Raw genomic sequence first — 24537 nt, 5'->3', positions numbered from 1 at the left:
TAATTGGTCCTTAAATCATGACTATGTTCCATGAAAAGTTGCTAGGTTGACTTCCAGCCTTGAATGCCTACATGACCCCCACTGTTCTCATATAGAACACTTCTTCATCTTCATGGAGGCCTGTTTCAACCTCACATTGCTAAAATGGCAAAACTAAAAATTCATTAGAACTCTCCCAATCCAGCCTCCGTATTTTAAGATGAAGGTGGAGGCCAAGGAGGGCAAGCAATGGAACCCAGTCCCCCAGTGAAGGGGGACACTGTCCACTACCCAGAGCACTGTCCAGGCCATTGCTGCCCCATCTCCCTACCACTGCCTCCAAGTGCTCTGCTTTTGTTGCCAAATGACCATCCCCCACTCGACCTTATATCCTCCACCCACATCACAGCCTTTGTGTCCAGTGAAGGCTTCTGAGGGCACCAGGAGGGTGGAAGGGCCTCCACATATCTGCACTTACTGGGGGACAAATGACAATTGAGGTTGCTCACAGATATGAGTGACAAGTATCAGGTGGGGAATCATAGCCCCACCAGGTCCCTGCAGTTTCCTGTCAGCCACCCCTCGCAGCCTCCACTCAGCACTTCCTCAAACATCCCATTCTCCCTGCTCTTGCCACCTCCTCTCTGCTGGCCTCTGGGGTGTGGCCAACTTCTGCCCTAGCCAGCAAGGGCCCAGAGCAACTCTGGGGTCTGAACCTGTGACCACAGTCTAGCTACTGCCTTTCCACCAAGGCACAGGCAGAAGCAGCAGGCTGTGGTCAGGAGGCCACCCTTGTAGTCCCGTCTACAGATCTGCAATAGGCGTAAGTGCAGCCCCCAGCTGCCTCCCCTGCCCCCAGCCCCATTTCCCATAAACCTGCCCTCTGCTGGCTAGCTGTCTTTCTCTAAGGCTGGGGGCTCTCTCTGTGCTGCTTAACAACTGCCTGGTAATTAGCTCCACGATTTTGCTACTATGCTTATAATAGCCTCCATTAAAGTTATGGGGTTTTCAAGCCATAATGGCTTCCAGAGTAATTAATGCACAACTGGGTTTATTGCTAAGTTTATTTTTAGAGCTTTTCTCCCTCATCCCATCCTTCCTTTCCTTTCATAGATGTTTTGACCAAAAAGACTGGATGGGATCAGAACGGTCTCTCCAGAGCCCTCATGTACACTTGACTGCATCCTTCCTCACCCCAAACCTGCTTCCTGCTCCCACCTCCAGGGAGCTGCTGGGACCCCACAGAGCAGACAACTTTCATGGAGGAGTGTGGCTGTGAAGCAGTTCTTGGCCAGGGCCTGTGTGTGGACCTGTGGTTACCCTGCACCTGAGCTGGATTCTAGGCTCTTGAGCCTGGAACCTCTCTTCCCACACTCCTGCCAACAGCATAGAGCCAAAGGGCCTGGACTTATGTCTGGGTCAACCATGACCTTATTGATTGCAACTTCAGACAAGTCACTGATCCTCACTGGGCATCAATGATTTCCTTGTGAAATGGGGTTACAACAGCACCTATGGCCAGCGGTCCATGAGGATTGAACATGAAGTATTGAGTGTCATTTCTGGACACCACCAAGTGCTACATAGCAGCTTGTTATTACTAATGACAGCCCAAGCAGACAAGCAGGAGGTTGACCAGGTGCAAGAGGAAAGAGACTTGGGATAAAGAGGCTGCCCATTAAAAAAAAAAAAAAGGTATAGATGCAGGCACCTGCACCATGAGCAGGCTGGATATGCACACAACAAATTGGCATGGAGCTTGCCTCTCTGTTACTTTCTCCATCCTGGAATTAGGACCCTCCCCAAGATGAAGGACATTTGGAAAAGCTCCTTTTTGAGTCACTAAGAACCCAAAGGAAATCTCCCAGCTAGACCTCTTAGAAGTTCCCTTGTCTTCCATCAAATGTGGCCTAAGATGGCCCAGCCAAACCAAGCCCCTGACTCAGCCCTTTGCAGCCTAGTCAGTGACCTTGGAGTGGAGAAATTGGGCTGGGGCTGAGGGTGGCATGAGGTCACTCCATTTCATCATACTTAGTACATGAGATCCAGACAGGCCTCCTGGGGTGGACACTGGGCTCTGTCACCTGGAGGGGCCATGGAAGAGGAGTTTGTAGAAGACACAGCACATACCCCAGAATTATTCTCCCTGGTCTGTGTCCACATCATTTGTCCCTGCCAGTAACATTTAACCTCAGTGGATCTTCCATTTCCCTGAGAAGTTGGGGTAGCCTGTTTACCTCCTGCCTACGAGGAGACAGTGGAGGCAGAGCAGGCCCCTGGTGGTAAGTGGTTGGCTGCAACATGCTGACTGACCCTGGAAACCACAGTGCTCTTTACTGGAAGACATAACTGGTTCTTCCACAAGGTGACAAAACTATTTGGAGAGAGGACTAGACAAGGACAGAGAAACACACTGTTTCCAAATCTGGGATTGGGAGGTGGGGGGCAAAATTCTCCTTAGCCATGGCTCCTGATGCTGCCAGAGATGGAAAGCATGTGCTACCTGGGGCTGGATTGGGCAGCTGGCCTCTCTAAGGGATGTCACTGCACAGTGCTGGACACTAGAAGTGGTGAGCATGCCAGGACCAGCCATGGACTTCCCAGGACTGACATTTCCCCACCCCCTTTGCAGATCCCATCTGCATCTTACACAGGGTTCAGCAGAGAAGGGACAAGGAAGGCAGAGAATAGGATCTGACAGTTTCCATGGTGGTTGTGAGGGCTCTGTGTGTGCTCTCTTTGTCACACAAGACAACAAGCCCCAGAGAAGGATGCTGCTGACAGACCCTCTGCAGAACTGAGAAGAAATTCAAGCAGGCTCACCCTACTCATCGAAGGGGTGTCTCTCCCAGGGCTCCTGTTGCTGCTATTTTGAGTTCCGTCTCCTCAGGGTATGGCAGCCCCCACAGGGACCATCTCTTCACCTTGCTGATACCCAAGCTATGCAGAATTCATGAGAATTTCCTATTGACATCGACAAAGAGAAGGCACTTGCTGCATGTACTCCCAGGGCCTGTCCCCAAAACATCTCCTGTTGGCCCTCACCCCAACGCCTACCCCTTTATCTAGGCTATGAAGAAACCATCTGGACATAAACGTGGACACCAGAGTAGCCAATGCATCTTGAGCACTCAGTATATATATATATACATCAGACACCATTCTGTGGCTTTTGTGAGGTTAACATTTAATTCTGAGCCTTGTGACATAGGTAGTGATAGTACCCTATTTCATAGATGAGAAAATAGAGGCAGAAACAGTTGCCATAACTTGGTAAAGGGCATATGGCTTGTTGGTGGCAGAGTTGGGGTTTAAACCAAGACTTGTGTGTCTGAAAGCCGTGCCCTTAACCTCTGTGCCCTGCTGACTCATGTAACTGGGCAGCACCTTGTCCCCATGCCTGTGGGGGACAGAGGCTGGCCAAAGCAGTCCTCAGGGAGAAGGCAGTGCAGGCTCCACTATGAAAACACCAATGCTGTGAGCCCTGCAGCCAGGCCCTGCCCTTCTGGGCATCTCTCCCCCCACCCCCAGGTCTCTGGCCATCCTGTTCTGCTCTCTCTTGCAGGTGTCCACTTCACAGGGTTCCTGATTGTGCCCCTGGACAGCCACCCCTTTGCAGTCTCTGGTCTGGCTGGACTCTGCAAACCTGCTTCCGCAATGGGTGGGTTGTGAGTGCTGGTAAGACCTGCTAGCCAACATTCGGCTTCTCTGCTCTCCCTGTGCCTGGCCTGAGCAGCCCATTCCTGTTCTTTTCTCCCCTGTGCTTGCCACTGTCTGCTGCCGTCACCCCTGGGGCCACCCTTCTCCTGACCTTGCCGCCACTCAGGTAACGAGGAGCTGTGGGCCCAGCCAGCCTTGGAGATGCCGAAAAGACGGGACATCCTTGCAATCGTCCTCATCGTACTGCCCTGGACACTGCTTGTCACCGTGTGGCACCAGAGCACCATCGCGCCTCTGCTCACCGCACACAAGGGTGAGCCCCTCAACCTCTTGCCCTGGCCCCAGCCAGGCTTCTGTAATAAGAATGACCACAGCTGACGCTGATCGAGTTCGTATTTTCATTTACTAGGCAGTTGGGAAGAGCCATAGGATGATCAAGGCCAATGACCTTACCTTTTGGGGGGTCTTGGTCCCTTTCAGAATCTGATGAGTGCCAACACACGCATGCAAGCACAGATACACATACACGTGCACAGAGACACACATGCAGAGAAACACACAAAGGCACACATGCACAACTCTGCATCCAGTCTCAGGACATGTAAGGACTGGTTGCTTTCAGCTGTGAATGGGAAGGGATGGATGGACAGGGTTTCTGGCCTGTGTTTTAAAACCATTCAGGGAGAGCATATTATTTGCTTCTCTTTTCCTGCTTGGGCAACCCTGATCCTACCTAGTGAAAATAGACCTGGAAAGAGAAAAAGCCCCACAAAGCACTTGTGGATGAACAGACTAGAACCAGTTTCTCCTGGCTCTTAGTCCAAGGCTTTCCCTCTCACCAGGTTGCCTTTCCTTCTCACACTGGGCTCCCTTTACTCTTCTCCCTTCTATCTGCCCCATATCTGGCCTGCCTCCTCATTCCTCAGTCTTTCATCTCATGCTCTTCTTTCCCACCCACCCCATGCATGTACAGACTCAATACTGTAGGGCAGCAATTCTCCTATTGAAATGCACATCATATTACATGGGGGGCATGATAACATACACAAGTACCCAGGCCCATCCCAGAGAAAGAGAATATGGCTCTGTGTTAGGGCCTATAAATCCATGTATGGCTCATAACCCTGAGTGATTTGGATGCAGGCAGTAGCCAAGAATCATAGTCTGAAGCCAGGCTGTTTCACAGTTACGCAGTGGGGCCTGCTCAGCCCCAGCAGTTCTTGAAGCTTCCATGAGGAATATTTTCCAGGCTGGAGATTGCAGAATTCCCACTGCCCCATGCTGGGCACTTAGAGCCTCTCCTGACATTTGTCCTCCAACATCTCTCTTTAATGTTCATCATTTGGAATTGTTATCCTACAACTACATCATTCCAGAAGGTTTAAAGCTACAATACACCAAGTGACATAATATCATGTAAATTCCATTCTTGGCAAAGCTCTAGAGTCAGAGGTGTCAGAATGTTTTGCTAAGCACTGATGCTGCTGCCTGAGGATAGGGAGCTGGCTTTCTGTGTCCTCAGAATATGTCAAGATGGGCTTAAAGAAAGCTGCAATGAAATAATGTCAGGGGCACCAGGAGGCCTTTGTGACTCAAAGGTTGCAGAAGCCCTGAAGCCAGCACTGTGGCCTGGTCAGAATGCATGGAGAACTTTCCCAGGGCCCAGACCAGTCTGTTTGGGGTGATTTGAATGGAAGAAAGATGGGGGAAATGGCTCTAAATCTTCCTTCCCAGTATTCAGTTTCCAAAACTTCACTGACTGCAGGATGAATTAACCCTTATATCAATTTTGGTCAGAATCCCCATCACCTATCTCTCTTTCCTCCACCTTGGTCTGTTTTCCAAGTTTGACCTAAAACCCCTCCAAAAAGTCACCTTTGATCAACAGAGGCTGAGCTAGTCTTCTACACCTGCATTCACACACCAGGGGGCATGGTATTCCCCACTGTATGTCTTGTGCCCTTGGCCTGTGTGAACTCCCTAAGAGGCTGGAGCCAGTCATCTTCTGGGTGCATCTGTACCTCCTCCCGGAGCCCAGTGTCAGATCTAATACATGAACTGCACACACTCCATGTGCTAATGTCAGTGATGGGAAGTAGGGGAGGTGACAGAATGGCTGATTCCCAGCATCCTCCCTGGAACCATACTTCAACCCAATCACGAAAATGCTTATTGCATCCTTTCTCTAGGTACAGGAAGCTATGCAAAAGTAGGGCTGGCAACTGTCCTCCTTTTAAACACGAGGAAATGATAACAACTGCCTGGCAGTGTTCTGAGTCCTTTACATATATTGACTCATTAATCTACATAGTAACTCAATAAAATAGATGCTATTATTAGCTCCATATTGCAGTTGCTAAAATTGAGGCACGAGAAGTAACCTGCTCAAGGGCATAGTTAGTGCCAGAACTGGACAGGGTATGAGCCCAGTGTTTGGATTCCTAGGTATGTCCTCTGTCCATTCCCATCTCCTAGGTATGTCCTCTGACCATTGCCACTTCCTGCTGAGATCGTGTAAGAGCAGTGAGGGCCACACAGTTTTTCACACAGAAAGACTTGGAGAGCAGGGGCTCAGTAAAATCAATACCAATGACCCTGATTTGTCCTCTTGACAGGACTGCTAGCCTTACTAATGAGAAAAATGTCCAGGATGTAAGAAAAAGCTTGGTAATAAGAGCTGCCCCAACCGAAACAGGTTGCCTTCAGGAAGGAATGGGTTCCCCATGCCTGTGAGTGTTTTATCAGAGGCCAGACCTCTTCAAAATTTCACTGCCCCTGATGGTGTCCTTGGGGAGATATGTATAAACACTAGCTGGATGCTAGCACAGTTAGGGTCAGTGGTACGGTTAGTCTCCCAGATGTTTGAATGAGTGTCTAGAAAGTGCAGATCAGGAGTTTGACATCAAGCAGCAGAAAAGCTAAAGCAAGTGTCCACTCTGTCTTTTTGTGTAGGTCAAAATTTAAGAACATCTAAAAGCACAAACAGGTTCAGGATTCAAAATTATCTTGGCAACTATAGGCATAACCCTGGAATAAAACGTGGTAGTTAAACATGAAATTCTGCACCAAGATTCATAAACAGGAAGGGAGAGAGAGGCCCCACTTGAGTAGAGGGTTTGTGAAAAATTGGGCTGAGCTAACCTCACACTTTGTGAGATCCACAGTGCGCTGCAGCTAGGAAAGCACTAACACTGGGGCATTGTGGCATTTACACCACTGCCGGTGGCAGTGCTGTCCTGCTATGCAATCCCAAGGAGGTGGGGGCGGGGGGGGGGGGGGGGGGGGGGGGAGCGGGGGCGGCAAGTGCAGTCAGCTCTGGCCAGATGGGGAGAGCACTAGGGTGGGAAGCGTCAGGACACTTTGTCATATAAAACCCAACACATTTAGGAAGTGAGAAAGCAGTCTTGGAATTTGTCCAGCCACACTCAAATAGCCACAGAGCTGTCAAATATGAGAAGGAGGAAGAGGTTATTTCTGTGTCATTTCGGGAGTCAGAACTGGGAAAATGCCTGAGAGAATTCCAGGGATGCAGCTTTTTCGGTTACCTGTAAAAGCTAGAGCCCAGGCAGGTTTCTGATGGCATTCCTGCAGAAGGAGCAGTGGGGAGGTGTGTCTTAGCAGGGTGGGTGACATCCTGCCCGTACCTAAGGCCAGAGCCAGGCCTGCACAGCCCAGCCACACACCATGTGTCTCCCAACCCTACAGATGACGGTAGTGACCCCCGGCGCGACGTGCCTCAGGGCGCCGACCCCAGGGAATACTGCATGTCCGACCGCGACATCGTGGAGGTGGTGCGCACCGAGTATGTGTACACGCGGCCCCCGCCGTGGTCCGACACGCTGCCCACCATCCACGTGGTGACGCCCACCTACAGCCGCCCGGTGCAGAAGGCCGAGCTGACACGCTTGGCCAACACGCTGCTGCACGTGCCCAACCTGCACTGGCTAGTGGTGGAGGACGCGCCGCGCCGGACGCCGCTGACCGCGCGCCTGCTGCGCGACACCGGCCTCAACTACACCCATCTGCACGTGGAGACACCCCGTAACTACAAGCTGCGCGGCGACGCCCGTGACCCGCGCATCCCGCGGGGCACAATGCAGCGCAACCTGGCCCTGCGCTGGCTGCGGGAGACCTTCCCGCGCAACACCAGCCAACCGGGTGTGGTGTACTTCGCTGACGACGACAACACGTACAGTCTGGAGCTCTTTGAGGAGGTGTGGGACGGGGCAGAAGGCTGGGAAGGGGTGGGAGGATGCCGGTGAGGGGCCTCTGGTGTGGGGGCCCTTTGGTATGGGCACGAAGGGAAATAGTGGGGTGGGGCGAGCAATGCCTGCTGGGGTGTCAGTGTAGACTGCAGGCAACCCGAGAAGGGATGGAAAAAACTCATTGCAGACTTCTGCAGTCACCCCTGCCTCAAGGGAAGAAAGCAGAGGATGTAGCTCATAGAACAAAGTCTTGGCCTTAGAGGCATGCCCTCAAGTGGTATAATTTTATGTGCAATAATTTATCCTTGGGACTTGGGAGTCATGGGAGTCTGGGCAGGGGAAGATGTCATTTCAGACTCTACATTGGGAAGACAGAGGTTTTTGCAGGAGGAGAGAAAGCTAGACTCCAAGTCTTGTGGAGAAGAAGCATTTTAGCTGGGGTGAGCGTCAGGCCTTGCTTATGGCAAGGCAGGTTCCTCTGTAGATGCCTATCATGGAGGATGCATCTGGAGATGGGGCTGGGCCGGATCCCCTGGTATGGCTTCAGATGGCCTGTGTGTGTAGAGTTAATTGATTTCTCCTTCTCTGGGGACATGCACCACTCCCTGTCAGCAGTCCCATGTGTCCTGACTCTGGATTCCCTCTTGTAGATGCGCAGCACCAGGAGGGTGTCTGTGTGGCCCGTTGCCTTCGTTGGTGGCCTTCGGTACGAGGCCCCACGGGTCAACGGGGCTGGGAAGGTGGTAGGCTGGAAGACAGTGTTCGACCCGCACCGACCATTTGCAATAGACATGGCTGGATTTGCAGTCAACCTGAGGCTCATTCTACAGCGTAGCCAGGCCTACTTCAAGCTGCGTGGTGTGAAGGGAGGCTACCAGGAAAGCAGCCTCCTCCGAGAACTTGTTACCCTCAATGACCTGGAGCCCAAGGCAGCCAACTGCACCAAGGTAAACCCTCAGCAGAACTGGCAGGTATAACGCAAGCTTTTCCCAGCCCATCCAAACACTCCCGACAGGTCAGAGGGAAGGAAATAAAGACCTCAAAACTGCACTGCAAGGGACCAGCCTAGAGCCATGCCTTCCTAGAACACCCTCCCAAGAAGGTAGCTTATACCCAGTCAGGCCATCATGCTAAAATCAAGCACAGAAATGGAGAGGGTGGCAGTCAGTAAGGAAGACCAAGGGTTGCATCCCCTCCCAAACCTCAAAACAGCTAGGCTCCAGACATGTGTGAACACATATGCATGAACGTGTTCATGCCAAGGTGCATGCACACACATGCCTGCATGCACGTGTGTGCACACGCACACACATACACACTGCTTCTAGTTTGGACTGCTCCAGCGAGGGCCAGGACTATACACTTGGCTGAGCCGAAGTCTCTTGAAGAAATGTCTCCTTCTCTAGAGAGACCCATCAAAAAACACAGGGGAAGATGAGAAGTAAGAGGAAATCTTGGGACTTATTTGTCTATTTTCTGTAGCTGCACACTTTGTATTTCCAACAGATATTTTGAATGCCTTATATGTACAAACAGCAAGAATCAGGAGGCAGGTAGAAATAAAGAACAAGGACAGAACGGAGGGGCAGCAGAAGTACTTGTAGAGTGTGGGAGGGACCTGGGAGGGGGTAAGGTGAGGTTAGGGGGGGACCTGCTCCATGTTGTTTTGTGTCTCTGGACACACAGATCCTGGTCTGGCACACACGGACAGAGAAGCCGGTGCTGGTGAATGAGGGGAAAAAAGGCTTCACTGACCCCACTGTGGAGATCTGAGCCCCAGGCTACAGGTATGGCAGTGACAAGGGTAGACAACACACTGGGCAGGGGCACCCCAAGTGTGGATGTGGAACAAATCTGCCAAGGCTTTTCCTCTTGGTTTTTAATTGTGGGAGGGCAGGGCAAATACTTCAAGAGTGGAAGAGACATAGCTGAAGTCCCCTTCTCATTGTGCCGCCTAGAAGTTCACGGGAGCCAATTTCCCCTGCACACCTGGGTCCTTCTGCCACCAACTCCTTTGAAGGTCTCACCTTCTAGACACAGCCTCATGACAACCTCCTGTCATTACTGCTGTTATTGTGGCCATGACACCAGTCCCATTGCAAGGCATTACTATGTGGACTCTTTCTCCAGGCTTTGTCTTCCCCTGTGGATTCCTCTTCAGCCATGCTGCTGTGGCAGGGACCCCTCATTCTTCTGCTTCCACCTCATCAAGCACCTCCGTGTGTCTCTTAATAGCAACAGTGTAGCACATTGATGAAAGCATGGACCCCAGAGCCTAGCTCAGGCTCCAGGCCTACCACTTTTCATCCTTTGACCTTACTTTCTTTCTCTAGGCCCCAGTTTATTGACCTGTAAAATGGGTTGTTAGGGGCACCAAGAACAATCTTTGGTACATAATGAGTCTTATGTAAGTGTTGCTACTTTTATTTAATTCTTTACAACTTTCTATTGAAGTAGGCCACAGGATCTATCTACATTTTAGAGGTAAAGAAAGGGTGTTCAGAAAAGCTAAATGAAGTGAATTGTGCCAGCTGTTTGTCCAAGTCAGGAAGTTTATGGGCTTTTCTATAATATCATCCCAGAGGTGGGAGCTCAGACGGTGGGATACACATCTGTCCTCTGGCCTCAGAGTTAAGCTTCAACTTCTATATCATGTTGGCAGCTACCTTGCCCACAGGAGACCATGGGGTGTCAGTCTGCCTGTTTTGTGCCTTGAACCAAAATATCAGCTTGAACAGTGCCACTGAAAATGCATCTGTACAAAGCCCCATCCCCTACCTCCTCACCTGGTCACTGGAAGGACCTGCCCCCACCTGCCTCTCAATAAGGGATTCACAGAGGACCCTAGAGGTTGGGCTCTGTGGAGCTCCTGGGTGAACCCTGATGGTGGCTCATGATTGAGCAGTTTGGCCAGACTGGCTGCCCCTCACCTGCCTCCCTGCTTAAACGCCTCACCCATATTCTTCTCCCCTTCACAGGAGCCTCCTTCTCGAACCCTGTTCCTGGCCTTCCATCCTCTCCCCATGGCTGATGGTCCCTCCGAGGCAAACTCCTAAGGAATCACCATCACCCTCCTTTCTATACTGGGGGCTTCAGAGAGAGCCCAGCCTGATGCCAGGACAAAGGACGGAGAATCAAAGCACAGAAATCCCAGACCTGTTGTTATCTTCCATCCAGTATGACCAGGGGCCCAGCTGCTAGCCAAGTCATGCCAACCAGCGAGCCGGTGCCCCAGCACGCCTCCCCAGAGCTTCCTGCACTGACAGGGCCTGACGGAGCAGATGCGGTGGGCACCTAAGCCCTGGAGTGATGCCAGGCTGGGAGAGAGGTGAAAAGACCCCAGCTGTCAAGTGCAGTGTGGCCTTGCCCGGCTCCCTGCTCCTGGGGCCCAGCACGACTGCACAGGCCACCTGGCCAGGGAATTCTGAAGACCAGAGAACAGCCCCCTGCCCAGGCATCAGGAACACTGCCCCGCCCTGTCCTCGGAGAGCTGCTCTCAAGTAGACATACCTCTGTGGCTTTCCTCTGGTTCCTATTTCCAGAGCATAAGGCTGTCTTTGATCCCAACAGGCAACCACCCTGCATGAGGGGAGCCTGGGCCTGCCATCAGGCTCCCCCATACCTCAGGCTTGTGGTGGGAGTGGAGTCCCCTACTCTGGGCTCACATCCCTCAAGCCTGCTCCTTCCAGCACAGGGAAGAAGGTGGGCCCTCGAGCCAGCACAGGTCATGGACTGACCTGGACTAAGATCATGCAGGCCCCTGTCTAGACACTGTCTCCCCACTGCCCACTGGGCTCCATGGCCTCTTGCTTGGGCTGGGACTGGGGAGGGCAGGAGCCCTCTTTCTGGAGCTCTTGAGAACCACAGACCTCAGGGGCTGAAGTGAGCCAGGGGTGGGCAAGGCAGAAAGAGGAGGGAGGCAGGGGCCATCCAGTACTCCTTCCTGCCCCTGTTTAAGGGAGGAAGGGGCTTTGGGTTAGCAGAGGGACTTGTGGAAAAGGGGCAGAGATCATTTGGATCCTGAGGGGAAAGGAGACCTGAGCACACATTACTTTAGAAATCATTCTATTGTAAACACAAAATGGGAACAAAACTCTCCCTTCTCCCTGAGTTGGGAGCATGAGAACAAGCCTGCTGCTTGTTCCCTCTCCCCCCACCCCCACCCCTGAGGAAGAACAGTGTGCATGTGTTACTTCCCTGTACCTGGAGGCTACTGACAGGGACAGCCCTCTGCTGGCTATCACTCATGCTCCTGAAAGTTGGAAGCACAATTTTCCTCCCAACTGGAGGAAAAGGAAAGGCCTGAGCCTACTGAAGAGGTGTTTATTTTTTAACCCTAACAGCCCTCACTCCATTTAAACTCACAGGACCGGTCTGAGGACCGCTAAGAACCCACTCCTGGGTGGGTGGGTAGGATTCAGTCCAGCAACCTAACATTCAAAAAATAGCATTGGCTGCCTATTTTGAAATGGATTTAACTTCCCACAGCATTCGTGAAACCATCCAATGGGATCATATCCCTGAGAACCCTGAGCCACCTTGCAGGATATTCCCAGCCTCTTACACTTTCTATGGTGGCTCGGGAAATCAACCCCTCAGAATCAAGTGGGGTGTCATGGGAGGGGTGGGAGGAGGTGTGCACAGGGCACCCACCAAATGAGTGAATTCATGCCCAGGCACAGTACTGCCTCACTCACTGAAACCAGCCCTGAATGCTCAGGTCAGCCTGGCTGGTCTTAGGCCACCTTCTTAGCCAAAAACCCAGGGCTTATTTTTCAGGAAATTGATAATGAACAACAAAATGGAATATTCTGTTTTTATTTTTGTTTTTTTTTTTTGGCGGATGCTATTTCTGTTGATTTCACCTAATAGCCTCGCTTAGCCGCATGTGTATTTATTTATAATTATAACCCTGGTGGACTGCAGCTTTCATCTTTGTTGGGAATGAGTTTGTTATCAATCAGAGTTGGGTCCGTGACTACAATTTGTTTCTCAAACCCAGTGTGTTCCTGCTCCCCACCACAAGAGTGAGGCCGGGGTCTAGGAGCCACCAGAACAGAGCCTGGGGTGAGGGTGGAGCCTGTGCAGCTGCACCATCTGGTCTGTTTTAATTTAACTGTATTTAATTTGTTTCCAAAATTAAAAGTCAAACATGGTTTTTAATAGCCCTAATCCTCTGCAGCCCTGCCTTACTTTATTCTCATTTACTGCTTTAACCATCCAACAAGTATTTACTTGGCAGGTGCCTACTATGAACAGGCATTAATCTAGGTACTAGCACAGAGCACTTGTCTTCATGGAGCTTCCCTCCTTAGGGACAAGACAGATGAACACCAGGCATATACGGTATTTTAGATGTGATCTGGTCTAACGAGAAGTATGAGGCCAGATAGGGGTGTCAGAGTGTAGCTGAGGAGGAGTTGATCCCCTCTCTAGGGTGGTCAGGAAGGCCTCCCTGATGAGAGGACCCAGCAGAGCAGTAGAGTACAGACACACAGTTACCTGGATCAGACCATTCCAGAAACGGGAACTCACTTCCAGGCAGAGTCCAGGCAGAGAGTACTTAGCATTTTTAAAGATCAGCAAAAAGGCCAGTATGCCTACAACTGACTGGCAAGACAGGAGGGGTTGGGTGGGAGGTAAGATGGATGCAGTTGGTGGGGTGCACAGAATATACTGGTCCTGGGAACCGGGCAAAGCTTTTGGCTTCTGCAAGTAAAAAGGGAAGTGGAGCCGTTGGAGGGTTTGGAGCAAAGGGCCAAACTGGCCTATAAAGAAATCACTCCCCTTTCTGTGCTGACCATAAACAGAGGGCAGGGCAGGCTAGCAGAGGTGGCTCCTGCCATGATCCAGGCAGGAGATGATGGTGAGTCAGAAGAGCAAGCCTTGGGACAGAGAGAAGTGGTCAGGTTCTGGATATGCCTGAGATACAGCCAGGAGAATGGAGTGGTGGAGTGGTGGAGTGGTTGTGCAATATAAAATGGAGAAGCTAAAACCAATCTGAGACACAGAATAACCATTTCCTGCTACGGGACAGAGTGCAGCAGGGATCATGGGGGAGTAATCGGACTTGGTCATCACATGCAGGAGCAAAGGTGAGTGTACAGCCAGTAGATCTGGAGCTCAGATGGAGATAAACATTGGAGAGCATGAATTTCCAGGCTGTTTACAAACCCTGATTAGTGATGCACCCACAGTGAGTGTGGACAGAGGGAAGAAGAGGCCCAAGGAGCAGGTCTAGAGATGTGGGGGTGATGAAGAGTCTTCTAAAGATTCTGTGATGAAGCCATCCAGTAGGGAAGGTCCGGACAAACATGAATAAACTCTGTAGGATGAGCTCTGCCAAGGGGCTTTGACAGAGAGAAGCTGCAGGGTTAGCTGGCAGATAAGAAGGTCAAGAACAGTAAGATGGGGCAAGAGGACCAATGCATCCCTGAGCAGATTTTGATAAAAGCAATTCAAGGGGATTCTTCACTTTATAAAAGGATTTGCTATAAGATTCATTTAAATACCAGTTCCCTATCACATCTTCCAACAAAGCCAACTTTTACATACACCTTTGTGAGAACACGGTCAGGTATAAAGTAAGGTACAGTGACACCGCTCCCAGTGCTGGCCATCCCCAGATAGTAGGACCCTTGGGCCCAGCCCCTTGTTACTGTATGTCCTTGACCCAGGCTCAGCTCTTGGGCCCAGTGGCTACACACCACAAATGCCCTACTGCAGAGTCCTTTCCTTAGCCAAGCCCAAGATGTAAGCCATGGGGTGGCTGGGAGCCCCATGGCCTGCTATTCCCCACAGGCCTTTATGGATTCCTGGCATAGGCATCGTCCTGGAGAGGTATTGGCTATTTACGTTTGATTATTACTGGCAATAATTAGTTTCTGGCAGTACAATCCAGATGTTATTCGTGAGGAAAACTCACCCTCTGTAGCTAACTCATATGTCGAGCTCTTGGCTATCTAGCAGATTCTTGCAACTGCCCACCAGCACCAGAGTGAATCTGTACTTGACTTCTCCTCTCCAAGGGCACTACCAATCCATAATGACATGTCAGGCAGAATGAAGGTCAGGAGGGAGGTGGTAAGGAGCCAGGGGCTAGATCATCCACTAACTAGGTAAAGTCAGGGTCTAGATTCTCAGTGCCAGATAGACTAAATGGGTGCCTGACACCACAATGCCTTTGCCTGTGGTAAACAGGGGCACAGATGGGATCAGAAATATCACTAAAAAGGGTTTGATTCAACTCTTGCTTTATTGCAATTCAGGACAGTGAACCTAAGCCAAACCAGTGGACTTGATCCCTAGAACAAGCACCTCAAATTTGGACAGACAGTTGCAAAGGAAGACTGGCTCTCCTCCCTCCTGCTTAGTTACAAGGATTGAAGGAGAGACTGAGCCGGAAGCAAGATCTGGTCTAGGCTTGCAGGCCCCGTGGTTACACCAACATAGCAGGGAGGCTCCCTGCCCAAGCCACTGGAGCTGGGCCCTCATATTGGGGTGTGGTTTCTTCTAGGGCCTGCATTCCCTCCTCAGCTGATGTTCCTTCTCATCAAGTAAAACCAGAAATATTCTCTAATTCAGGCTGAGTATTTCTGTTTCTCCTAAGCTTGGCTTGTCATCCTGTCAGATGCAGTTAAAGTGGAAAGGAAAAGAAGATGTGTGTGTCTCTCAAATGGAGCTTCTTCCAGAATCCCAGAGAGAGGTGAGACATCCACCCCCTTCCCCATTCTATACAAATGGTGACAAACCTTCTATTTCAGAAATGAAAAGGGGCCATGAGGGCCATGCTGAGTGCAGGTGAGAACATCATAGAAGCAAACCTCATCACGTGGAGATATGATGAGACATTCCCACCCCCCAGAGAGACATCCCTCTGTCCTCTCCCAAAGAGCAGGAAAGTAGAAAGGTGCCATCAACAAAGCCCAGTCAAGAAGCCACTTAGGTAAGAAGAGGGTCCCTCCCTCCTATTCCACTTCTCTTCTTCAGTTCTTCCAAGTTTAGGGCCTTGAATTAAAGTAGGGGGCAGAGCCGTAGCCCCCGTGGCTGCCTGAGAATGTTACTTAAGGAAACTCTCCCACATGGGAGAGTGTCATGGAGCAGAGCACCAGTCCTTGCTCAGCTGGGAGGACAGTGGTGTTCTCCTGCTTCCAGGGGGCGCAGGAGCGGTGCTGCTCAATCAAGGTACTGGTTCCTGCCTAGGTGGGGTGTTTCAGTGAACTGTATCACAGGGCCTGCCATCTTCTCCTCGAAAACAATGACCTGGGAGAGAGAAGGGCTGGTGTATGACAGTAGCCGAGGTTTGTCTTGGAGCCAGATGAGGGTGCCTTAGGGGAAGGGATTGAGAAGCAGGCTGGAAGGAATGGGGACCCACAACTCATCAGCACCAAGGAGGAATACAGAAGGAGCTGGCTAAACCTTCTGCCCCCCCCCCACCCTAACCAACCTTAATAGACTGTCACCCGCAGCCCCCAGGGAAACACTGTGATACTGGGGAGGGCTGGGACAAGGGAAGGACTTCCAAGTGTTCCCACCTGGTTGATGCCTTGATCCAACCAGGCACCTGGGAGGTAGAGGGTCTCCTGGGGTCCGATGTTCCAGTAGCGTCCAAGGTTTTGGCCATTGATGAATACAACCCCCTTCTCCCAGCCCTTTAAGCAGAGTGGGAAAGGGGTTAGTTTACCATGAAAGGCACTGAAAATAAAGTCACATGAGAAGACAGAGATGGACACATGCCTTGCATTCTTCTCTCAGCTTCCAAGATATCAGTATGAATGGATATTTTAACAGTCATGAGGTTAACACATGGGGTATTCGATCTCCTGTGTCCACTAGCTCTAAGCCTCCCCAGCAAGGCACCCAAGCTCAGACCTGGACCCTAAGAAGTATCACCAGGTGGTTCTTCTGCTTTGAGTCCACCCCCCTCTCAAGGGAGGCCCCAGAGACCCTTCAGAGAGGGCAACACAAAGACGGAGACTCTCTGGGTGCAGGTGATATAGAAGGCTCCAGCAAGGGCAAGTACAGGGGCTTGGGCTCAGAGCCCTCGGAGGGAAGACTGGAGAACCCAGGCAGTAAGGGGACTACAAACCTCCAGCTTCATGAAGGTGTCAAAAGGGGAAAGGGAAATTGACAAGACACCCAAAAAGAAAGCAGGGAACGTAGGTACTGCAGGGATAGGGCTCCATTTGTCGACGCTGAACCTATGAACAGAAGACAAGAAAGAAGAAGGGCACATTCTCAGATCTGGACCCTATCCCGCACTCAATCACCAAGGCATCCCAAATTTTCACCACCTGTTAACCAGCATATCATGGAAATTCCCCAGTCTTTAGCGTTGGTACTGCCCCTACCCTGAGCAAGCTGCTCTGGGCTCTGGGTCTGTTTACACGTGATTGGGAAGAGCTAGGCCAGAGCAGGGCCTTCCTGGCTCTTATTACATGTTATCCATGGGTACACACACTTCATGGGGTCAGGACTCACCTCTGAAAGAAGCTCTTTTTCATATCCAAGCTGTAGATTCTGAATTTTTTCAAGGGAGAATCATTCAGATAGATATTTCCAATTAAACCTGTTGGAAGAAATCAAGGAAACATGAATAAGGCCAAAGGAAGGGGCACAGCTGACCCAGCTAAGGCCCAGTACATACATGGAGAGTTTCTGGAAAGTTCAAGTGAAAATTCCTCCAGAAGTATATACTCCCTACAGTATATACTACAGAGCTCTTCACGTGGTATAAAACCTCCTCTAGAAATCCCAAAGGAGAGAAGAGTTAGTAATAGCAATATTTGCCAGGCCTTCTCTGGGACTTGCATGGAAGAGTACATCTAAGGGCAATGACAGAGCTGAGAATCTCATAGGGTGAGAACAGTCTCTGGTCTCTCTCTGAAGGGGAAACTCCCTTTTGGGTATGAGAATTCCAACACAATAAAATGAAGCCCAGTGGGCAAATGATCAAGAGGTCACAACAGTTCTAACTTAGCTTCAAGGTCAGATTCAGTGGTGTCCCAAACTAAACAGACCTAATAACTCAGCCAGAAATCTTCTATATGGCCTAGGATTAAGGATATATTGTTTAAGTATTTGAATTGTGAACAGATGGCAATATGATTTGGGCATCTGAGTCTGAGGACCCATGCACACTTTTGCATAGTGATTAACTAGTGCCTGGGGGGAGGAGCCATCGATGTTGGTCCTGGAGCAGCTTCCAAGGTCCTCATAATCATGGAGCTGCTGAGTTTCTGAAGAAGGATTGTGAATAGGCTAGGGACTGTAAACAGGTTCCATGGAGCCTGTGGACTCTTAAATTGCAGGTACAGGTGTATGTGGGGGTAGGTCTATGACTTAAAAACACTGAACTGCTCCAGGGGTAAGAACTCCACAGTGAGAGTCCAAGGCACATCTTAATCAGGGACCTGGGAGGCAAAGACTGGGAACAGGGTCATGCTGGCAATCCCTTCCTGCCCCAGGAGAGCAAAGGAAGTGAAGATGGGCCTGGAGATGGAGCTCCTTGGAGGAAGAAGCTGAGATCCAGAGAGTAACACTGGGGGGATTGCTTAGGGGAAAAGGAAGGTAAGCCTGGACAATGCTAGAAGCAACTGTGAGGCCTATCCAGAGAGGGTCAATCCCCAGGACCCAAGAAGCCCCCAATGGCTGGGCCACAGTGCTTCCCTGGCAGGCAGGGAAGGGATGCACAAACTTCCTCATTACAAAGGCAAACACCCATGAGAGTTGGGAGGTCACCAGTGTCCCTTACAGTAGTAGGATTTATTTGTCTGAATTCTTATGTCACAACTTACATGAAACCACCCACATTTTGACAGATGAAAAGGAAGAGGCACATTTAAGCATAGAAGGTTTAGAAGACCAGGAAAAATAGAGGCATCTGGGTGGCTCAGTTTGCTGAGAATCCGACTCTTGATTTCGGCTCAGGTCATGATCTGACAGTCATGAGATCAAGCCCACGTCAGGTTCCATGCCAGGCATGGAGCCTGCTTGGGATTCTCTCTCTCCTTCTGCCCCTCCCCTACCTCTCTCAGCCTCTTTCAAAAAACAAACAAACAACCCAGGAAAAATAACATGAATTGGTAAAATATTCCTAGGGGAGCATACTATCAAGAGCATTTGTTTACTGTATGTACTAACTCCTCCTCCCCACCACAAATGAGATCATCAATGGATTTCCAATGTGGATCAAGAAAAGAAATTGAGTGTGAAGATTCAAGAAGGCAAGGGTCCTATGCCATTTTTCGATTTCTGGGGATCCCCTTCCTTAAGTCTCACCACCCCCACCCCACGCCAAGCAGATTATCCCCTGATAAAGCAGACTGCAGCCCAGAGAGATGTGGAAAGGCTGGCTCAGTGTTTCCTGTGTGTTCACCATGGACATGTGGACAACATGCATAGGAAAGAGGTCAGAACCCAGGTGGGACTTTCAGGCCCACATCCACCTCCCTCCAGTGGGCCTCCATGACTCAGCTCCCTCCAATGGCCCTCTGCAACCCACCTGTCTCCAATAGGACTCTACAAACCTCTTCCTTCCAATGGGCCTCCATGACCCACCTGCCTTCAATGGGTTTCCACAATGGGCTCCCTCCAAAGGGCTACAATGGGCTACAATGACTCTACCTCATGAGAGTCAGCCTCCATGAACTGCTGGCATGCTGGTATGAAGAAAATATAGCCAGGCACTGCTAAGCACTAGAAGCTCTTCTCTTAGCACATGCTATGACCCACCTTTGCGCTGGTCATCAATATTATCCCCGTAGTTGACTCGCCCACGATTCTCCACCAAGATCCTCAGCCTGGTGTAACCCTGCCAGGAACATAGTGGTTGATGATGACTGCCTGATTACCCAGCCACAAGATTTCTTTATGGAACCCCAATTATTCCCTGAACTCTGAGGATGGGGGTGATCAGATACCAATGCTCTTCTCTTCTTGCCATCAGCAGCTCTGTGATTAAGAAGGCTCCCATCTTCTAGGTCTTCCTCTTTGACTCCCACCAAACCTATTCAGGAAGCAGCTGGTGCTAGCCATTACCCAGCTCCCCAGAATAACAAACCTGGATCAAGGGAATAACGATCTTCTTCTTTTCATAGTCCAAGAATCCTATAGACACTGTGTTCACAAATACCTGCCAAAGGAACAGACAGAAAGCATCCATGGGTCCACAGGAGAGTGGCATAAGAGGAATTTCTGCTAAGCAAAGAAAGGGGTAATATTATGTGTGTGTGGTGAATATGGGTGTTAGCCAGGCATAGGAGGAAAAATGGGCATTAGCCCATGATTGTAGTTGAAAAAGACAATGATGGGCCATTTCTACACACTGGTACCAGGCAGATACATGAGGACTCAGGAGAGAGAGTCAGATGTATATGGTAGGGCTGGATGACTACAAGGTCACAGGAATTAAGAGAAGACATTCCTACCTGTCCCCGGTCACGCACAAGACCACTAAGGACACCTGATGAAGCAATGGTAGTCTCATACAGAGTGTACCCAAATGACTGTCCATTTCCATTGTTTATTGGCAGGTTCTCCATATTGACTGGTTTTTCAGAATTGACTGGCTGTAGAGAGAAGAGTTGGGAAAGATGCAGACTAGGCAGAGGAGAAAAGAGGCACAAATTTCATCCTGAGTCTTCTCGGGGAGTGTGGAGTAGCAGACAGATCCTACCTGGGGCTGGCTGTGGGGCAAGGGGCCCTCTAGCCTTTTCTACTAGTTTGACTTCTCATTACACAAACATGGGGAGCCAGTCCTGCCAACTGGTTCTCCAACCTCCAAAGTTCTGATTTTGACTTATCACATTAACCCATGGCTATCCAGGGTCACGCGTGTGTGTGAAGGCAATGGAATGAATCCCAGCAATGTATCAGACCTGTGGCCTTTCAAACCGCCACCATTTCTGCATCACAGCACCCCCCTGAGTCAGCTCCAGGGTGCACCCTATTCTCAGAGAGGGATAGAGCCCACTCACAGGCCTCCTCACCTCCTCTCTGTCCACCCAGGCTGGAGAAAAAGACTTCCTACTGTGTTACCCAGTTTTTCTTCAAGTTCTTTTTGTTCCTTCCCACTTCATACCCTAGCAAAAGTCTGTTCTCTTAACTCTGAGCTCTAACGTCATAAAACAGACCTCAAAGCTATCAAGCATTTTTTACCCCTCCACAGCCCTGCTTGCCCACCTAGCAACTGCCCTGGCTTCTCTACCCTGCTGCACTCACCTCCTCCATGTACTGCAGGGCGTCCCACAGTGACAGGTAAAAATTCAGGCTCAAGGGCTCATATGCAATCTTGGGAAGAAGGTCAGGCTGGGGAGGGAGAGGAACACCTGCAACACAGACAAGAGGGCCATCCCAAAAAGTCATTGCCTCCTCCAGCCTCCCTAGCCACTGGCTCTTGTCCACAGCCCAGTGTGATCCTTTATTCTGGAGCCAAGATGTAAACAGTCTTAGACTGCCCGATTCCCACTAGGAAGGTAATGTGGGGGCGGGGGTGCAGGGGACTTTCTCATACCCTCAGGAGTCTTACCGCCCAGAGAAAAGATGAAGCTGCAAGCACACAAACTATGATGAAAACAGTTTCTCAAACTTGCCTGTCCTTGTCTAGGGACATTCTTGCACATAGATCAACTGGGGTTTAGGTGGGATAGTGAAGAAGTAACTCTTTAGGGGTCTCAGAGCACAAGTAAGGGCCCAAATTGGTGCTCAAGTCTGCTGACTGCCAGGTACCTGAGATGGAGCCAAAGAAACTTCGGAGCTTGAAGTATTTAGCTGTGTAATCCCCCGCCTCTGTCAGCACAGCATCGTAGTCTGCAAGACACCAGGACACTGTCACTTGTCACCTGTATCACAGGACAGTGTCCGCAGCAGAAAAAAAGAGAAAGGAGAAGCTGGAGTATAGAGGCAGGGTCTTTTTCTCAGTAATCTGGGAGGCAAAACACTTTTCATGTGAGCCATCAGTCAGAATACAATAAATACTAAATACTATAAAGTGACACCAAAAGTGCCATGGCCATAGCATGACCCTCAATTTCCTGCATCTTGCCTACCTTCTGTGGACTCTCAACCTAAAGGGAATCAGAGGTCACACATCTCAAGGGCCTAAAGAGGCTGCCCTCATTGAAGAATCTGCCTTCACCCTGCCTGTGCCTCTCATTTCCAAAGGCTCACAGGCATGTCCATGGGCTTCCATCTCCTACTGCTCTAGAAATTTAAAAGTGACAATCCAGACAAAACTATCCCTTCCCCAGGCATTCTAGAGCCGAATGCACTAAAGGTGCCAGATGCTGCCCCTAAATGATTCTCCATAAAAAGCCCCAGACATGCAAATGTGGCATGTTCCAGGGAAGGCCGGTGTTGGGGACTACTTACCATAGCTGGTGACATCAGACTTATAGTCATGAAAATGCATGGCTCCATTTATGAAGCCAAAGTTTGTGCCTCCATGGAACATGTAGAGGTTGATGGAGGAGCCAGCATCGAGAATGGCAGACACTGTTTTTAAAACCTCTGCAGCAGGAGGGGAGAGAGGGGATGTGCAGAGCGAGTCAGAGATTGGGACAAGCCTCTCAGCTTTTCTGATCCCCCAACCCCATCAAATTCAACTCCATAGCTCTGCCCTTCAGCTTCCACTAGAACCGCAATCACAGAACATGAAGGGCATGAAGAGAAATGGGCCAGGGGCGCCTGGGTGGCGCAGTCGGTTAAGCGTCCGACTTCAGCCAGGTCATGATCTCGCGGTCCGTGAGTTCGAGCCCCGTGTCAGGCTCTGGGCTGATGGCTCAGAGCCTGGAGCCTGCTTCCGATTCTGTGTCTCCCTCTCTCTCTGCCCCTCCCCCGTTCATGCGATGTCTCTCTCTGTCCCAAAAATAAATAAACGTTGAAAAAAAAATTAAAAAAAAAAAAAAAAAAAAAAGAGAAATGGGCCAGCACCACAGCCCCTGAGCTGCAGCCTTCCAGCTGTCGGTTCCACCATGTCCCTGATGACTATGATCAGAACAGTGTGCTGCTTGGGCTACCTCCACCCTTCTCAACCATTACTCACACTTGGAAAGATGCAAAAGACTGGACTCATAATTGGAGATGTTTAATTCTGATCACCTCCCCAATCCCACCTCTATGAGAAAATAAGCCAAAGATGTGAAAACATAACATCAAAGGAGAAATATCAAGTACTTTTATACACACACACACACACACACACACACACACGTATTGGCAATCATATTGGAAAATATTAATTTTTTTTTAAAACTCAGTATTGATGAATCTGTGGGAAATAAGTATTCTTGTTTAATAATAGTAAGAATTGCTAACATCTTGCCAGAGTACATGTATACCGAAATGTATACTGAAACTTCATTCATGTAGCAATTCTATTGCTAGGAACTTAAGCTAGGAAAAATAATATGCCAGGTATGCAAAACTGGATGTTCAAGAATGTTCACTGCAATGGTGTTCAATTAACAAAAACCACTGGGGGGTGCCTGGGTGACTTAGGCGTTGAGCTCAGGAGTTGAGCATCCAACTCTTGAATTTGGCTCAGGTCATGCTCCTGGGGTCATGAGATCAAGTCCTTCATCAGGGGCCCTGCACGGAGCATTGGAACCTGCTTAAGATTCTCTCGCTCTCCCTCTCTCTCTCTCTCCCTGATATCTAAAAAAAAATAAATTAATTAAAAATAAATTTAAAAAAACGAAAACCACTGGAAGCAACCTAAGTGTTCATCAATAAGAGAATGGCTAAATAAATCGTGTTTTAATCACCAACACCACAGGGTTCTTTGCATCCTTTAAAACAGTGATGGACTCTCTAATAGTGTGGAAGGCTCTCCATTTGTGTCAGTCACTGGCACAAGCAGGTAACACAGAGCAGATGTGACTGTATGTGTCCATATCTCTATCTGTGTGTGCGTACAGGGCTGCAGACAGAGATAGCAAACTGCTAGCACACTCTACAGCTGACCCTTGAACAACATGGGTTTGAGCTGTGCAGCTCCACTTATGTACACTTTTTTATAGTGCAGTGCTGTATTTTCTCTTCCATATGATTTTCTTAATAGCATTATCTTCCCTCTAGCTTGCTTTGTTGTAATACAGTATATGATACATACCATGTACAAAATATGTGTTAATCAATTGTTCATGGTATCAGTGGGTTTTTGGTCAATAGCAGGCTATTAGTTATATTTGGGGTGAGTCAAAAGTTATACCCAGTTTTCAACTGTGCAGGGGGTCAGCACCCTTAACCTGCACATTGTTCAACAGTCAACTGCATGTGTTTTCTCTGGGCTCTGGGATTTTTATTTCTTCTTTCTACATTTTCTGTATTTGCAGGATGTTTGCAATAGGCACACATTATTTATCTAATACAGAAACATGATAAAGTACTGTTAAAAGTCCTACCATTCTCTTTAAATGTCAAGACAAATGACTCTGGACTATCAAGATCTGACTATTACATGCAGATAATCCAAGGAGCCTTGCACCCTACAGCTTATTTACATCAATTAGCAGGTTATTTGGAACTGATTTTTACTTTGTAGGTCAATATACATGGTGGATATAGGTACCGTAAAGCACTCACCAGAAGAATCCAGGATGTTGTGTGGGCCTCCCCACGAGTCAAACCACCCGGTCCAGTACTCCATCACCATTTTGGGCTGAACCCTCTGGACACCACAAAATGAGAAGTT

At 49.6% G+C, this 24537-nt stretch overlaps 2 protein-coding genes and 1 long non-coding RNA gene across 6 annotated transcripts in view; 1 reads left to right on the top strand and 2 right to left on the bottom strand.

The window, feature by feature from the left end:
• Nucleotides 1–12769, top strand: part of B3GAT1 (beta-1,3-glucuronyltransferase 1) — a 30294-nt gene extending 17525 nt beyond the window's left edge. Inside the window, exons 2-7 of one of the 2 annotated variants that reach the window (XM_045483537.1) lie at nucleotides 3545–3657; nucleotides 3806–3952; nucleotides 7345–7853; nucleotides 8495–8791; nucleotides 9531–9631; nucleotides 10823–12769. In XM_045483537.1, coding sequence (XP_045339493.1) covers nucleotides 3841–3952; nucleotides 7345–7853; nucleotides 8495–8791; nucleotides 9531–9617 — 1005 coding nt within the window. In that variant the 5' untranslated portion in view covers nucleotides 3545–3657; nucleotides 3806–3840 and the 3' untranslated portion in view covers nucleotides 9618–9631; nucleotides 10823–12769. The remainder of the gene's footprint in view (nucleotides 1–3544; nucleotides 3658–3805; nucleotides 3953–7344; nucleotides 7854–8494; nucleotides 8792–9530; nucleotides 9632–10822) is intronic. The other variant, XM_045483536.1, reaches the window with a different exon arrangement.
• Nucleotides 1208–1904, bottom strand: LOC123600974. The gene is made up of 2 exons (XR_006713904.1): nucleotides 1340–1904; nucleotides 1208–1306 (listed from the first exon to the last, which is right to left on the bottom strand). It is a non-coding gene; the product is annotated as an uncharacterized LOC123600974 (long non-coding RNA).
• Nucleotides 12770–15080: 2311 nt separating the features above from the next.
• The window catches only part of LOC123600972 (beta-galactosidase-1-like protein 2), a 49628-nt gene continuing 40171 nt past the window's right edge, over nucleotides 15081–24537 (bottom strand). For all 3 annotated transcript variants that reach the window (XM_045483533.1, XM_045483534.1, XM_045483535.1), the window contains 11 exons: nucleotides 24429–24513; nucleotides 22215–22352; nucleotides 21573–21653; nucleotides 21066–21172; nucleotides 20273–20413; nucleotides 19906–19977; nucleotides 19578–19656; nucleotides 17325–17412; nucleotides 16933–17044; nucleotides 16379–16495; nucleotides 15081–16106 (listed from right to left, as the gene is read on the bottom strand). In XM_045483533.1, the coding sequence (XP_045339489.1) occupies nucleotides 16020–16106; nucleotides 16379–16495; nucleotides 16933–17044; nucleotides 17325–17412; nucleotides 19578–19656; nucleotides 19906–19977; nucleotides 20273–20413; nucleotides 21066–21172; nucleotides 21573–21653; nucleotides 22215–22352; nucleotides 24429–24513 (1107 nt within the window). In that variant the 3' untranslated portion in view covers nucleotides 15081–16019. The remainder of the gene's footprint in view (nucleotides 16107–16378; nucleotides 16496–16932; nucleotides 17045–17324; nucleotides 17413–19577; nucleotides 19657–19905; nucleotides 19978–20272; nucleotides 20414–21065; nucleotides 21173–21572; nucleotides 21654–22214; nucleotides 22353–24428; nucleotides 24514–24537) is intronic.

The sequence above is a fragment of the Leopardus geoffroyi genome, chromosome D1 (genome assembly GCF_018350155.1).
Source record: "Leopardus geoffroyi isolate Oge1 chromosome D1, O.geoffroyi_Oge1_pat1.0, whole genome shotgun sequence".
In the NCBI taxonomy this organism is placed as follows: domain Eukaryota; kingdom Metazoa; phylum Chordata; class Mammalia; order Carnivora; family Felidae; genus Leopardus; species Leopardus geoffroyi.
This window is presented reverse-complemented; position numbering and strand designations above follow the sequence as displayed.